At 32.4% G+C, this 18,270-nt stretch overlaps 1 protein-coding gene across 1 annotated transcript in view; it reads left to right on the top strand.

Moving 5' to 3' along the window:
• The first annotated feature begins 3,258 nt into the window (after positions 1-3,258).
• Positions 3,259-18,270, top strand: part of LOC126882692 (soluble guanylate cyclase gcy-33) — a 231,111-nt gene continuing 216,099 nt past the window's right edge. Inside the window, exon 1 of the mRNA XM_050647671.1 lies at positions 3,259-3,461. Coding sequence (XP_050503628.1) covers positions 3,443-3,461 — 19 coding nt within the window. The 5' untranslated portion in view covers positions 3,259-3,442. The remainder of the gene's footprint in view (positions 3,462-18,270) is intronic.

The following is an 18,270-nucleotide window of genomic DNA, read 5'->3' as shown; positions in this document are numbered from 1 at the left end:
TATCTGCTCTCGATATGCTTTGAATGGCGTTTAGTATTATTCTCTGGATAATGTATTCTAGAGTAGTGTATGATGGGCAAAACTATTTGAATATTTAGGTCGTCACTAAGTAGTTCTTTTTGTTCTGTGTTATATTTAATTTTAATAGTATTGTTTCTCTTTATATTGTTGTTTTAATTAATTATATTTGTATACATTGACATCTGGAAAACATTATTTTGTTTTTTTCTATAATTTAATCTAATTTTATAAAGTGTGATTAAAAATGCATACTTGTATTTAATATTTTCCAAAGAAAACTAGATTTCTGAAAAAAATTAAATAACGCCTCCCAGCTGGCTTATTACTTATTAGGATGGTTCAAAATTATCACGCTTACAATTAAGTAAAAGATCTGTCTTCAACAAGACCCAGTTTTTAAAATTTGATTTAGCAGAACCGGACTTACAGCCATTTTATCATAACAAGGTTCCCACTCACCCCACCTCTTATTTGCAAAGGTAGAGTTAAACTTGTTAAATCAAATATGCGCAGAATTTGATGAAGAATACAATAATCGGATTTCCAGTGCCCCTTCATTAGGAAAATTTTGTAAAATTTAGATTTTTTTATTTTTGATATTCAATTACGCCCTCTAGCGGTAGACCCACAATTATGAAAATAATTTCCAGGCTTTTCCTGAGGCAACTTTTGTTATAAAATTTTTTATTTCAAAGCTCTACTATAAACCGTTCCTGAGATATGGCCGAGAGCCATTCTTATTGGGACACCCGGTACATTCTCCATGTCGAAAATGCTAAGGGATGCGAAAAAATGATTCAGTACAAAAATTATAGATTTTTTCAAAAATTGGAAAAAAATCCTTTGTAAAAGGTATAAAAGTTTTAATAAAAATCCCTTTAAGGGTACCTACATCACAGAACGTTTTCGATTTTATTAAAAATCATCATCAGTGTTAAAAGAGGTTGGATGCCAGCTGAGCCACCAAAGAAATACTAGGGTAAAAACCCTTTAAATATTATATAGTTGCATTAAAGGTGCATACTTAATTAAAACTCCATAGGATGGATATAGATTTTATTTATAATGAATATGCTGTTCTCTTTTGTTAGTAAAATTGACATGAAGAGATTTTATTTCATTCAATTTGATAGGCCATAGCCTGATCCAGATTAGATGGCCTGATCCAGTTAATTTTGTAGCATGGTTGCTGTTTCCTCCTGATTTTGTCCGACTGCTAGAATGCATGTGTCATCTGCAAATGTCGCAATTGTGTTAGAGCCGCATGAAGAAGAAGAAGAAGGTACTTCTTCTTCTTCTTCACGTGCCATCTCCGCGACGGAAGTTGGCAATCATCATGGCTATTCTGATCTTAGATGCTGCTCTGAATAGTTCGGTTAATGTGCATCCGTACCATTCCCTCAAGTTACGCAACCACGAGATTCGTCTCCTTCCTACACTTCTCTTGCCCTGGATTTTCCCCTGACATGCCCCAGGTACTGCAGCTTTTGATGGTTTCCAATATTTCCAGTCTTTTGATGACTCTTCTCATGACTTCGTTGTTTGTTATATGCTCGGTCCATGATATCTTCAGGATTCTTCTATACACCCATAGTTCAAATGCTTCCAACTTTTTAGTAGTCGATGCCCTAAGTGTCCATGCTACTATCCTGTAAAGCAGAGTCGAGAAAATATAGCACCTTGCCAGCCTAACTCTCAAGTCTAATTTCAGTTCTCTTGCACAAAGTACCTTTATCATTTTATTGAAGTTTGTTCTTGCTTTCTCTATTCGAACTTTGATTTCTTTGGAATAATCGTTTGTGTGATTAATTATTGTGCCAAGTTAGTTGTAGTTTTCTACTTGTTCTAAAGTTTTACCTTTAATTGTCAGGCTTTCATCATTATTTTGGGTTTTTGATATCCTCATAAATTTAGTTTTCTTGATATTTATTGATAATCCATATTCTTTTCCATACTCAACTATCTTGTTCATTAGCTTTTATAGGTCTTTAAGGTTGTCTGCTATTATGATCTCCCTCAAGAGCGTTTTTCATAATTTCTTCAGAGTATGCATTGAATAGTAGTGGTGATAGTACACACCCCTGTCGCAATCCTCTTTTAATTTCGAACTATTTTGATGTGTGTTCGTTAATCCGTATGTGTGCCTGCTGTTTATAATAGAGATTTGTTATAATTCGAAGGTCATTGTATTGTAATTGATTTGCTTTGAGGACGTCCATTAGCTGTTTGTGGCGGACTTTATCGAAAGCCTTGTTGTAATCTATGAAACAGACGTACATATCCTGGTTCACGTCCAAGCATCTCTGGAATAGTAACTTGAATGCAAAGAGAGCTTCACGGGTACCTACGCCTCTACGGAATCCAAATTGGGTTTCTTCAATATCCATATCAAATGTTTGGTAAATGCGTTTATGAATGATCTTTAAAAACATTTTAAGTGTGTGAGACATCAGGCTTATGGTGCGGTGGTCGGTGCATTCTCTAGCAATTTTCTTTTTTGGGAGACAAATAAATGTTGAGGTCAACCATTCATTGGGTATGTCACCCGACAGATAAATTTGATTAAAGAGCTTTAAGAGGACATCTATGTACTCATTTTCTATTATTTTAAGGATATCAATAGGCAGTTGACCTGGCCCCGGGCTTTTTCCGTTACTGGTGTTTTTTAGTGCATGCTTACAATATTTCTTCCTATGTAATTTCTACACTTGTTTCTCTGTTTTCGAAAGATATGTCTTGTAGGTTTCCTCTTCCGTCGTCGAAAAGTTCTTCCATATATTCTATCCATCGTTTTAACTTTTCTTTAGTCGTTATAATAGTATTTCCATTTTTGTCTAAAATAGTTGTGTTGTGGTTTCTTTTTTGCAGCCCTGCCATTTCTTTAACCTTTTTATGCAGGTTGAATAGATCGTATTTGTTCTGAAGATCTTCTATCTCTTTACATTTTTCCTCATAGTAAGTTTGTTTTGTCTCTCTTATCTTTTTTCTGATTTCGATAAAGGAGTAATTGAACTTCCTCTCATTAATGCCGTACCCGGTATACAATTGTTCTGCGACTTCTATTATATTGTCTTATCTTCTTTGGATTTACCCTTACTATATTTAAATTTGATAATGTTCTTCTCCTAATCAATTATTTTTAACTTGGGATCCTACAAACGAGTACATCCTCTCTCATAAACACTGTAGCCAATTCGACAGTTAGATAATCTCGTGTTCACGGTCGTAAACAAAATGTTTACTTTTCCGAACCACACGCAGTTGACAGATAATAAACTGCAATAGAAGATGCAATGATTAAAAATATAATAGTTTAATGATATTATGTTGTTTACACGAGTTCCTATTTTTAGTCTACTCTTTTGCGTGAATCTGATAAAAATGTGTAAAATGTGTAAATAGGTGAATAGTGATATCTCTAATGATAGGCTTAGAAATAGGTAAGTTTAAAAAAGAGATACTAAATTATTCAAAGATTTTCTAATGTAAAATGGTTAAGATATACTATAAAATAATAAGATAAGAAACAAGATAAGTTGAATTCCTGTTTTCCTAATTACATATTTTACATCAAAAGTCAACAGAAACTATTTGTAGAGGACTTAAATCTGTATTAAGGGGATGGGTACGTAATTTCGGCTGCAATGGTATTTAAATGGGGATTCATTTTTTTCGAATCCTGAGAAAACTAATTAGTATTTTTGAAAAATTTAAACGCAGAATGAAATATTACGTTCTTACCGAGGGTCCAAAGTCCCTGAATTATATTATGTTTATTTTAATAAGTTACAGGGGTGAAAAACTAAGAGAAACTGTAGTGCGATTTTTAATTTCAAATATCTCATTCAAAAGAAACATTTTATTTATTCTAGGGGACCTTCAGCCCTCGATAATAATTTAGTCTTTCATTGTGCGTTTAAATTTTTTAAAAATATTTATTAGTTTTTTCAGGATTCGAAAAAATGAACACCATGTCCGTGGTGATATTTTCCAAATCGAACATCCGCTATCTTTGTCATACAACGCACTGAGTCAAATAGAATATGATGACAAGACACTGACAGTTTTAAATATTTGACATCACATTCGGGAGTATTTTGAGTTGATGATTAAATAATATTAATAGTGTATTTGATAAATAATTGATTTAAGACGTGAACTTAATAAAAAGTTATTTATTCTTTATTATTTATGAAAGATCCAAGCAGAGAATACATCAGGATATATTCTGTGATCCAAGTATTTTGTTGTTAAAGATGTTCAAAACTGTAAGCGTTCCATAGTAACAATATATTATTAAAAAATCACTTTTCCTCTTTTCTCTATTGAGTATTAGTTTTTGTTGTACATATAAATTATTACAATCACTGAATACATATGTAGTTAGTGAAAAAATTATCACATTTATTAACTGAATTAATAATTTGCAATTATACAAAAACCAGTTATCCAAGAACATTCAAAAGTCATCTCTTTAAAGTTAATGATGACATTGTCAAGTAGAATGATGTTATAGTAACTTTTACATATCAATACCAGTGTGAATTGTACTACACGTAGGTAATTTGCCGTGTAAAGACAGAAAAAGTAGGGATAGTCGTAAAATATTTGCGAATTATGTACCGATGGCATTAAAATAAATGTTAAAATTATTCTACGAATTAAACACATTCCAAAATTTTGCAAATATATAATACGTTTGCCAGAGCCACAGAAGATAAGCCAATATATCATGAGAAATTTGACCTATAAAAATCATATTACATTCTGAATTTTGCTAAGTATGTCGATTTTGGGACCCAAAAAAGATACAAAAAAGTTTTCCTGTCCTATACCCCGGGATTCTTCCCCTCCGTCGAAGTGGGGGAGGGGGGAAGAAAAACTAGATTTATCAAGAATCTTTATGCCGCGCCGTATAAAAAATATTTCAAATAAGAAATGTAGCTGAGATAATTTTGAACAAAAATGTTTAATAGCACTTTTTGTGTAAAATGAACCGTTCTCCAGATGAAACATTTTCTTATTGAATTTCCTACTTAGACAAATATGACTTACATGGGTTGCCTATCAAAATCTTTTCATAGCTATCCTTAAGATGAGGGCATAGGCTTTGAAATCAACATTTCAAGCATATTTTTGTGATTTTTTTTAAGTATGGTAGAAATATTTTATTTTAAAATTAAATAAGCATATTTAGTACAATTCATAAAATATTCAAAAAAAAAATCAAGAAAAAATATTGAAAAATAAGAAAAAATAAGAAACGGTAGAGAATTTTTAAAGACACCTCAAAAACAATGGATTTTGCGTGGGACATCAGAACTCATCATTGGATCATGCGAAATAAGAAATTCCAAATGATTTTATTAGCTTAATCTTTGGGCTGAAATGTTCGTAGGCTAACATAGAAAGAAAACTTCGTCGCGGAGATGGCAGGTAAAAAAGAAGAAGTAAATTTTTAAAATATCTCTAATTGGTTGCCAAAACACAAAATCGAAATATCATGTTAGAGTTTTTGAAGATAATGCTTTGCTTTTGAAGATAACAATGAAAATTTCATAGGGTCCAATCAATATAAACAATAAATTTTATTGATCTCATGAGAATAGTAAAAAATGATAAAAATCGCGCAACGTCTATTTATTTAACAGCGGTATAGAAACTGACCCCATTTTCGACAAAACGCAAAAATTGCATATAAAAGGACCCTGCAGAAACCTTATGGGAAATGGCTCTTTGTCAAATGCTCTGAAACTTTGGGTTCTGGTAGTCCATGATGTGTAGAACAAAAGACTCAATGGGCGTAGCTCCAAAAAATCATGGTTTTAAGATATAAGCCTCTGAAGTTATAGGTACAGTGAGGACGTTTGAGTTGGAATAAATTCATTTTCTCGAGAATGGGCGACTCTGGAGATATATTACGAATCAGGTCGATTTTTATTTTTAAATTTTACTTTTTTGGCATATATTTCATACTAGTGACGTCATCCACCTGGGCGTGATGACGCAATCGATGATTTTTTTTAAATAAGAATAGGGGTCGTGTGATAGCTCATTTGAAAGGGTATTCAATTCTCTGTTCACTAATATAAACATTAACATAATTATTTATACAGGGTGCCCAAAAATTTTTTTTTAATTAAATTAATTGAGACAAAAAGAAGAATGTATATAATTTATTTAATTCGAAATACATTTTACTGTTGTCCGAAAACAGGAAAAAATATTTATTTGATAAATAAATATTGTTTTTCGCTTAAATTAAATGTTCAAACTGCTAAGAGGCAGGTGAGTGGCAGCTTTAATATTGAATTTAAACGAAAAACAATATTTATTTATCAAATAAATATTTTTCCTGTTTTCGGACAACATTAAAATGTATTTCGAATTAAATAAATTATATACATTCTTCTTTTTGTCTCAAATTAATTTAATTCAAAAACATTTTTTGGGCACCCTGTATAAATAATTATGTTAATGTTTATATTAGTGAATAGAGAATTGAGTAACCTTTCAAATAAGCTACCAAACGACCCCTATTCTTATTTAAAAAAAATCATCGATTGCGTCATCACGCCCAGATGGATGACGTCACTAGTATGACATATATGCCAAAAAAGTATAATTTAAAAATAAAAATCGACCTGATTCGTAATTTATCTCCAGAGTCGCCCATTCTCGAGAAAATGAATTTATTCCAACTCAAACGTCCTCACTGTACCTATAACTTCAGAGGCTTATATCTTAAAACCATGATTTTTTGGAGCTACGCGCCCATTGAGTCTTTTGTTCTACACATCAAGGACTACCAGAACCCAAAGTTTCAGAGCATTTGACAGAGAATCATTTCCCATAAGGTTTCTGCGGGGTCCTTTTCACTTTTCACCTTTAAAACGCATTTTCGTTTTTGTCGATAGGACAATTTTATCAAAAGGTATCAAATTTTTACCATCTCCTTCGAGTTAATACACATTGTACCTATTTAAAAAATTGTTTTCGTGCGCGTAACGGTCAATGCGTCCCTGTCATTTCCAACTATCGAATGTGAAAAGTGGTACTTTTCTTTTGGTAGACCAAAATAACTCTTTTTTAGAAACTCGTAAATCAGCGCATTGACAAATGGGAAAATTTTTATATTTCTTGTATGTAGTGTCTAATCCTTGTTAGATTAATAACAAATTTGACCTGCTTATCATTTTTTTCTTTCCAAAAAATCACATTGGTTACTTTGCTTTTTGTTTTAATCAAAGATTTGTTTCGGCCCGATGTTTCAAAGTAGCGAATGTATAATAGCGAATAACTGTATAATCAAATAATGAAAATCCGTGAAAATGAAATCATAAACTGCCTCGCCATAAAGCGATACTGAAACAAAATTCGCACAAATTGTAAACACGTGCATTTTGTTCTTCGCAGCAGTTTAGCATTTTCGACAGTTTACAGATTATAATTGAATAACTGTTGAATAAATTACAACACAAACTAACGAATGTGACACATTCGACATTTATCATTGTACAAATACACCTTTAGTTATATATTTATACAAAACAAAAGTATCGAATACAACCATTTTCGTCAGTCTGCAGTCAACCAAATGGAAAAATGTTCATATTCGATAGTTTAAACAGCATATTTCCCGCGCTCCTAATCAAGCTACAATAACGTGAATTTGCCACAAGATGTATTATAATGCGAGGAAAAGGTATCAAATCTGAAAAATCCGATTTTTCACATTCGATAGTTGGAATGGAAGGGACGAATGGTTCATTCAACACAAAAATTGCTAATAAACATTTTGTTCAAAATTATCTCAGCTACATTTTTGTTGTTTGAAATATTTTTTCCATGGCAAACAGATTCTTGTTAACTAGGTGTTATCCTCTTCTACCAGTGGGCGTTTTAGGGGGAAGCCAGGGTATGATTGGAAAACTTTTTTGCATTTTTTTTGGGTCACAAAATTGACATGCTCAGCAAACTTCAGCTTGTTTGAATGATTTTTAGAGGTCAAACCAAATTTTGGAATATATTTAATTCGTTGAACAATTTTAACATTTGTTTTTAATAAAGATTTCAATCCTCTGCAAATAGTTTCTCATTACTTTTGACGTAAAATAATTCGGCAAGCACGAATTCAACAGTTCAGAATTTTCCACTGAGTTTTCTATGGTTCGTTTGATTATTCACGACCCGGTATATAAAAATTAATTCACTCAATTAATGTATGATCAATTAAGTATTCAATTTATGGTACATTAATAACCAAAAAGTTTGGACCGGTCTGAAATGATGAAGTTTTTTGTTTTCTCTACCAAGTTTTTGTTTGAAGCCTCTAATTGATTGTACTGAAATTTTTTGATAAATTTAGTAGTTACTGAATAATAATTTAATATCTATAATATGTTTAAAAAAAATAAATACAGGGTGATTGATTAGTAGGGTAAAGCTCAATAGCTCCGCTATAGTAATAGATAGCAATAAAAGTTAATAACAAAAATTTTATCCACCTTTAAGCTTCATATTACAAAATTAGTTAGAATGTTACAGGGTGTTCGATAACACAGTGGCAGACCAAACTTATGTTTTTGAAGTGAAAACTTCTTTAGGGACGTTGTGCACTTTTTGGATAGGGGAAAGAGCATTGAATTCGCGACCGTCATTGAGACCGTCATCGCTTATGCTATATAATATTATGTGTATGTATATATAAATTTTGTAGAGGTATTCTAATTTAAAATAAATGTAAAACATATTTTAAGATGGGGAAAAAGGATTTATTTGGCGACCGTCATCGCGACCGTCATCTCTTCGGCGAAATAAATTTTGTACGTATGTATATTATGTGTATATATATATAAATTGCATAGAAGTATTTAAATTTAAAATAAATGTAAAACCTATTTTTGGATGGGGAAAAGGATTTTTTTGGCGACCGTCATCTCTTCGGCGAAATAAAGGTTATACGTATATGTATATTATTATGTGTATGTATATATAAATAGTGTAGGAGGCACGCAACGCGTATATAATACTGGTATAACACCCATTTTTGGATGGGGATAAAGAATTCATTTCGCTACCCTCATCGTTTAGTCGATGTTTGTATGCATATATAATATCTTCTTCTTCAGCCTGTTAGCATCCACTCCTGGACAAGGCCTCCCCATGAGTTCTCAAATCTTCTCCGTTTTGTGCTAGTTGGTGACAGTTTTTCCCTATTTTTGCCTTGATGTCGTCTAGTCATCGTTTTTGTGATCTTCCTCTACTACGACTGTGCTCGCGTGGTCTCCAATGTAAAATGTTTCTCGTCCACGTTTCGATGTTTTGTCGTGCCACGTGTCCTACCCAGGTCCGTTTCATTTGCATTTCAATTCTTCCAATTACATATTCCACTTTCGTCCTGCTTCGCACGTCCTCATTTTGTATATATGTTCCCTCAGAGATACCCCTATCATAGCTCGTTTGATCCCCTCTGTATCTTTCTCAATCTATTGGCTGACACCTCTGTAAGTGTCGTCGTCTCCATTCTATGTCATAATTGGTAGAATACAACTGTTGCATACCCTTTTCTTTAGATTTATTGGTATCTCTTTGTTCTTCAACACACCACTGAGTCTTGCTACTGCTGCCCAAGTCATTCAGATTCTTCTAGTTATTTCTGCCGTTTGATTCTGTTTGCCTAGTTTGATCGTGTAACCTAGGTATATATACTTTTCGACACTTTCGATATCACTTCCATCTAAGTCAATTGTGATATATTGATTTGTCATCATTTTTGTTTTATTTTTTTTTTGTCCTCTGTCTAACTTCTCTCTCCGTTCTTATTCTGCTTGTTGTTAGACCTTCTGTGACATTTATTTGCATACTTACATTGTCGTATATTATGTATTTGAGGAGTATCCTATATCTAAAATCAATCCTTGCGTTATTCATTCCTCCTAATACGGCCCAGAGTTCTATGGAATCGAATGTCTTATTGTAATCCACAAATGCCAAATGAAGAGGTTCATTGTATTCGTTGCACTTTTCGATAAGTGTCGTTATTGTTTGTAGGTGTTCTATGGTACTATGTCAACAGGCTTGTAACTATCGAATTTATTTGATAGCCTGTTAGTAATTATTTTGGCAAGCATTCTCTACGGACGTGACAACAGGCTTATTGGTTTGAAATTTTCGCGTTTGTGGTACCTACATATTAGGTGTATGTATATAATAAATAGTATAGAATGGACGCAACGCGTGTATAATATAGGTATAGAACGTTTTTTGGATCGAGAAAAAGCATTGAATTCGCAACCGTCGTCGCTACGACGAGATATTCCAAATTTATATACTATAGGTAGAATTGCGTATGTATAAGTTCGAACGAAGTTATAATGGTTGGAGGAGGGATAGAGTGTGTACCTGAAGAAGCTTGCAAAGCAAGCGCATAGGGGCCACACGGTCCCTACTCCAATCATTATAAGTGATTAGTGTTTAAAGTATTTTTGAAGTGAAAACTTCTGTAGCGATTTTGTGCATTTTCTTGATGGGGAAAAAGCATTAAATTCGTGACCCTCGTCGCTTCGCCGAAATAAATTCTGTTCGTTTATGTATTATGTGTATGTATATATAAATAGTATAGGATGCACCCAATGCGTATATAATCCAGGTATATCACTCCTCTCTGGATGGGGAAAAAGTATTGGACTCGCGATCGTTATCGACACGGCAGATATTAGTAATTTATATACAATAGGTTAAATTGCGTATAATTTCGACCGAAGTTATAATGGTTGGAGGAGGGATAGAATGTGTAACCGATGGGGCTTGCTTCGTAAGAAGTTTTCACTTCTGTCGGCACTCCCACGAGTGCCTTAATTTTTTTTTTAAATGGAACACCCTATATTTTATTTTAAATTCGAAATCCTGTTAACTTCTTTATCACAAAAATATAAAGGTTTGTTATGTTATACAGGGTATTTACAAAGTTATAACCAATTTTATATGAAAATCGTAACAAGTTCAACTCCCTGTATAAATTAAAATAAGCAAAACAACAATGGTTTGTTAATGTCATATTTTTTAACGTATTGTCAAAATTTTCAAGAATGGTCGACATTGCTAATTTTCTTTATATCAAATACAGGGTGAGTCAAAACGTAAGTACATTATTTTCTCAGTAATTTTAAATGGAACACCCTTTATTTTATATCATTATTGAAAAGTACCATTACCGTACTTTAATTTTTAGATAATATTCCCTATGTCTAAATTTATTAGTTTTCGAGATATTTTCATTTTTCAATGGACCAGTAGCGTGGCCACCCAAATCACCAGAATTTAATAAACTGGACTGATTTTTTTGGGGTTGCGTTAATAATTAAGTTTATAAAATACCTCCAACAACAAGGGATGAGATGAAAAATAGAATACAAAGTGTGTTTCGATGTGTTAATTTACAGCTCCGTAGAGTAAGTAGCTCATTCAATGATCGTTTTTAGGCGTACATACATGTGTTAGGAGATAATTTTGAACACCTTATATAATTAAATATTAAAAATGTTTTATTAAAAGTAGCTTCTAATTTTTTCAAACATTTTTTTTGCAAAATGTATTACTGATAAATTATGTTTCGATCTTTATTTGTTACATTGTTACATTTACATACAAAAGTAGTGTTTAATTGTCTTCACAAAATATTGTATTTTGTGTTTGTGTGTTTTTTGGTAAAATTTACTACTAATTTTCTTTGTTTATTTGTTGCATTTACATAAAAAGACAGTTTTTAATTGTTTCAAAAATTTTGCATGTAGTGGTTGTGTTTTTGTTTGTAAAATGTATTACTAATAAATTATTTTTATTTTTTTATTTGCTACAGGGTTACATTGATTACCGGATTGATAATCGGTTATCTTCAATTGTCAATTCAGTCATGGCTTACTTAAAATTTAGATAAATTTAAACACCTAAAATAATTTGCTCTGAAAAATGAAAATATCTCGAAAACTAATAAATTTGGGAATAGGGAATGTTATATAAAAATTAAAGTACGTTAATGTTACTTTTCAATAATGATATAAAATACTATCCATTTAACATTACTGAGAAAATAATGTACTTGCGTTTTTACTCACCCTGTATTTGATATAAATAAAATTAGCAATATCAATAATTCTTAAAAATTTTGACAATAATTAAAAAATTATGGCATTAATAAACCAGTGCTTATTTTTATTTATACAGGAAGTTGAACTTGTTACGATTTTCATACAAAATTGGTTATAACTTTGTAAATACCCTGTATAACATTACAAACCTTTATATTTTTGAGATGGAGAAGTTAACAGAATTTCGAATATAAAATAAAATATAGGGTGTTCCATTTTAAAAAACATATGTTAGGTCTGCCACTGTGTTATCGGACACCCTGTAACATTCTAACTAATTTTGTAATGTGAAGCTCAAAGGTGGCTAAAATTTTTGTTACTAACTTTTATTGCTACCTATTAGTATAGCGGAGCTATTGAGCTTTACCCTACTAATCAATCACCCTATATACATTTACAATAAATTTTCCCTTGTTGTCAAGAAAATTATTTTGAAAACAACAATAGTGATAAGTATTTCAAAAAGTAAACATGAACCTAATTTAAGAGCAATAATTGGAAACTAAATAATATCTGCCAAGGATGAAAATGTAAAGAGGTAGAGAAGTACAAATGAAACATAAAGTCAGAGAAATATACATAAAGGTCAAACGTGTGACTGGGCTGTGGAAAACTAGACATTTATCTATAACGACAAATAAAAACAACGTAACCAAAAACAAATAATCTTCATTCGGCGCCCCTAACGTTGGCAATTGCACTGATCAAAACGAAAAAGGAGCCACTAACTCAATTGAATGTAAATTGTTTATTTCGTTAGGCAGGAACTTAAAAATGTACTTACACCCAGTAGGAAGCTAGGACAAATAATCCCCGGACAAACAAACCTGGACAAAAAATCCCCACAAATTATCCCCGGACAAAAAATCTCCGGACAAATAATCCCCAGGCAAAAAATCCCCACATAAAATCCCGGACAAATAATCCACACAAATTATTTTGGACAAAATATCCCCACAAAAAATCCCGGACAAAAAATCCCCAAGAAATATTTGCTGTCGAATAGTTCACTAAAAGATTTCCCGAAATTTTACCAAATTTCGATTTCCAATTCCATGCTGAAAACTTCAAATTTTACATGACAAAGGTGTGTGTTTTTTCAAAAATTGTGGAAGATAATGTGAAATGAGCTAAGGCCCCGTTCTTATGACAGGCGCTTAACGAGCCTTTTGATAACGCGCGATTACAACTACATACATTTTACTTGAGACCGTTCACATGCTAACGTGCGTTTTAATGACCTAAAACATGCGTTAGCATGTGAACGGTCCTTCAGTAAAATGTATGTAATAGTAGTTGTAACCGCGCGTTATCAAAACGAGCGTTAAGCGCCTGTCAAGAGAACGGGCCTTATCTCATTATCCATATCTTTCACGATTTTTGAAAAACTCACACTCTTGTCATGTAATTTGAAGTTTTCAGCATGGAATTGGAATTCGAAATTTGGTAAAATTTTGGGAAAACTTTTAGAGAACTATTCGGCAGCAAATATTTCTTGGGGATTTTTTGTCCAGGATTTTTTGTGGGGATATTTTTTATCCAAAAAAATTTGTGGGGATTATTTGTCCGTGACTTTTTGTGGGGAATTTTTGTCCGGGAATTATCTGTCCGGGGATTTTTTTCCGGGGATTTTTTGTCCAGGGAAAATTTGTGGGGATTTTTTGTCCGGGACTATTTGTCCGGGGATTATTTGTCCGGACCCCCCCAGTAGACGCATAAAGTTTTTATAAATGAAAGAAAAAAACAAGTTTCCTATCTTCGTTTTCTTGTATTCAATAAAAAAGCAAGACTTGATCACATTTTGGAATCACATTTATTCGGTTATTTAATTTCTGTCGATATTTACGTTAAAGTTGTTAACAATTATAGGTCTGGATCCCGCGTATGAAAAAAAAGTTGATTAATAGCAAGCTGAAAATTTGTTAATAGCTTAAGGGTGTCTAGTCGGACAAACTTTGATATATGGGAACACTGGAACAGAGGAAATATTAATTGTGGAACAGGTTAAAAATTTGGAACGGTCAGACCACGAAAACGGCACATGTATTTTGTCCGACAGAACAGACTTAAACTCTCCGAACATAGATTAAACTCTCATGCAAAAATCAGACTGCTATTTATCACCAAATGGGCGTTTTAATAAGTGGAACATGTAGAATATGTCAAGTGACAGGAATTATGACAGGGTGATAAATAGCAGTCTGATTTTTGCAAGAGAGTTTAATCTCTGTTCGGAGAGTTTAAGTCTGTTCTGTCGGACAAAATAAATGTGCCGTTTTCGTGGTCTGACCGTTCCAAATTTTTAACCTGTTCCACAATTAAAACTGCCCCTGTTCCAGTCAGTGGCGGCTCGTACCACTTTAAGAAGGTAGTGCCACAACTCGGGCAGCCGCCAAAATTTTTAGTGACGGATTCACGATATTGTCAAAAAAGGTATACTGACAACAAAAACTAAAAAAAATATGCGCGGATACTTTTATCTTATGTACATATCTTAAGTTTATTGATCTGAGGTGCCAAGCAATTGTCCAACATTGATCAAAACAGTTCCGTAAATTAATTAATAATAAAAACCTCTTAACCTACCACCAGCATTTACTGCTGATAGTGCTTGAAAATTGTTATTACGATTTAGTCTCTATTTACCAATTTATAAAAATAATACTATTTCATTATTCACACACATGCACAAATTTTTGTAATGTCACTTTTAAAGTTTACGATATATGAAATTCATTCTTCTATTTTTTGGTTGCAAAGTTTTCAATGACTTTATAATTAAAATTATCAATACAATTTACAAAATGCTTTTCTGCAGATAGCATACCTAAAGCACTAGGTTTCGATTTAAACATCGAAAACAGCGTTCTGCTTCAGATGTTGATATAGGAATGGTAACTAAAATACTTAAAAGTTTAATAGTTTCTTCAAATGTGCTTTTTGAACCTTCCCTCTACAATAAAACCGATAGCGAAACAGCCCCAGAGGTAGTACTTAATTCGTCTCGCTAATACAGTACCTACTTCTAATTCAGTTTTAAACCGAGTTTTGCTTAAAAATTAAAATTGTCTCCATGGTTCATTAAGAAATGATTCGGAGAACTGATGCTTATAAGCAGAAAACTTCTCCGACATAAATAAATTAGAAGCAACTAAATGTCCGGAGAAGGTAGACCTTTGAAAGATCTGGTACTTTGAATAATATGAACGTTTAAGTCGTTGTCTAATTCGGCGCTAAAATTGACCAGCTCCTTAAATATGCCTCTATTTTCTGAATTTTCTTTTTCGTCGTGACCTCTTAAAGCTAACTCAAAAGCTCCACAACACCTTATAACATTTGTAGTTTTTTTTTCTAGCGAAAAACCACCAAAAAAATTTTTAAAATACTAATCTTTATTGTCAATTAATAAATTAAACTTAAGAAATAATCAAAATATTATCAAAATACCCACGATCATGATGCACCAAAAGTTTAATTATAAATACAAAAACTTTTTAACAGAAAATATACATAATAAAAGCGACAAACCAGCACGTAAAGAAACTCAAAATAAATAGACCTGGCTTCATACCCTCGTGCCTGGCACAGAGATTCTAATGTTAAGGTATACTAATAGTCCAATATAGCTCTTTCTCTGTCACTTACATATAATGCTCGTAAAATCTTTCTCTCTTTACTCGTGCCATTACTGACTTCGGCGCGAAGGAGATTCTCCTGTCGAATACTCTCCGCTGTCGGCAGGGATTGTATTGCGCCCATAGTTGCCATATTTTATATAATTTATGAAGATCAAAAGAAATACACACAAAAAAATTAATAGAAATTAAAAAGTTTTGAAGATAAAAAATATGTTTATGGATAGTTAGCAAGGTAGTGCCATGGCTCTATGGCACTACCTCACGGGCCGCCACTGGTTCCAGTGTTCCCATATATCAAAGTTTATCCGACTAGACACCCTTAAGCTATTAACAAATTGTCAGCTGGCTATTAATCAACTTTTTTTTATACGCGGGATCCAGACCTATTAGTGTATTCACAAATTCGGTATGACTAAGTTTGACGCCCGGTTTCATAATCGTTAAAGTGGACTTTAAATTTAAATTTGCCACCTTTATCAATGGAATTGTTATGGGTAAATGTCAACCTTAAAGTTAGTCCAGAAAGCCACTGCGCATCCGCTAGGAAAAATATTCTAATTCGGATTTTTTGCACAATCTTACTCAAAAAGGACCCCTTTTAACAAATTTGCATGTTGCCAGGACCAAAAGTTGGTCAAAAATTTTTTAAACGTTTTTTTTTTGTTTTTTTCCTAAAATTATTTTTTTACATGGAACAAATTTTTTTTAGGTTTTTTGGATCATTCCAAACAGAAAAAGTCTTTAGTGACTTTTCTCTAAAGTTGATAGTTTTTGAGATATAAGCGATTAAAAATTGAAAAATTGCGAAATCGGCCATATTTAACCCTCAAAAACTATGTGAAAAACTGAAAATTTGAATGTTGCCATGGCAGGTAGATATTCTTTAAACATCGATTGATGAAATCCCGAAAAGTTTTTGGCAATACAATGTCAATTTTGCCAAATAGCAATTTATGCAAATTTTGATTGAAACGAATGAAATTAACGCAAAGTTAGCTCATCGATAAGTGAATAGAAATACGAAATTTAACATTTGCAAATTCAAAATGGCGGCCAATATGGCCGACCGTCCACCCGGCACATTTCCTTACCTATCTTAAAGCTGATTTAAGATAAGTTTAATTTGAAAAGGTCGTTATATAGCCTAAAGTTACGGCTATAAGAAGAATATTATCGTTTTTCATAAAAAGTTATGGGTTGAACTAGATTTTCTCAAAAATGACTCAAAGGAATTTGTTTATTTTTTGATGTAGTTTTGATGCCCTATCGGTCAATTGAATGACATTCGTCAGATTTCTCTAGTCCCGATAGAAGGGGAGTTTAAATTTTTTTATAAAAAAATATTTAAGTGCCCGTAACTCCCTCTGTAATAGAAACTTAAATGTGAAATTAGGCAGACATATATGGTACTTTATTATCTATTATCACAATAAATTTTTCCTAAAATATGGCTTCCGGTTGAACCGGAAATGAAAAATAAGATCTTAATTTTTTAGACCTGCCTGTATATTTTTACATATTTTGAAAGAATTCAAAATTACCTTTCTAATGACTAGGGAGCGGATTTTATGCTAAATGCATATTGCATGCATATTTCGCATATTTGAGAACTTTACTAAATTTTGCATATTTTTAAAGAAACATGCATATTTTGTGCCTATTTAAAAACATTTAAGTCCAAAAAAATTTTTAAATTTTTTAATTCAACACAAAATATTTCCCCGCACAGGCTGTCGTATGTATATATGAAGGGCTTAAAGTGAAACAATGACAAGCCACACATGATTTCAAAACAAGTTAGTGTTATTCTTGGTTAAAGTAATAGTATAACGAGCCACTAACAAATTATCTCAGCCCTTCGTTAATAGATGGCCCGATAAATCTATGGTCACACTATTGCATAGGTCTAGTTTGTCTCTAGTATCTACTCATCAAAATGGCGAACATGGGCGGAAGCAATTCGGATAATTATTGAGTTCTGATGATTCTAGCAAGAAAAATAGTAAAGTTGACTTGACATTCGATGACAGTGACCGTAACCCTGACTATGTACAATCTAGAAGTGACTCAAGTAATGAAAATACAGCGATATGTAATTTTTTCCTAAATGTGGCTTGTCACATTATTACCATTCAAGATTATTGTAGTGGCTTATGACGTGGCTTGTTATATTATTGCATTTGGTTGTAGGATAATGAACAAGGTCCGTCAATAAAAAGGACAAAACCAAACACACCCATCAAAAATTCCAACAAGTTGATGGAGACAAAGAAATAAACACTGTTTAACACGTATAGGGTTGAAACCACCACGAACTCAGTCAATAATAGAAAATTCTGAATCTACATATATCTAAAATTTAGGTATTTATTATTAATGGAATAATGTAACATGCCACATTTTTTTTTTAATAAATGCTGTTTTTTCTCGAGTTTCAAATAATTTTATTAATATTGTTGTCA

The sequence above is a fragment of the Diabrotica virgifera genome, chromosome 1 (genome assembly GCF_917563875.1).
Source record: "Diabrotica virgifera virgifera chromosome 1, PGI_DIABVI_V3a".
NCBI lineage: Eukaryota > Metazoa > Arthropoda > Insecta > Coleoptera > Chrysomelidae > Diabrotica > Diabrotica virgifera.
This window is presented reverse-complemented; position numbering and strand designations above follow the sequence as displayed.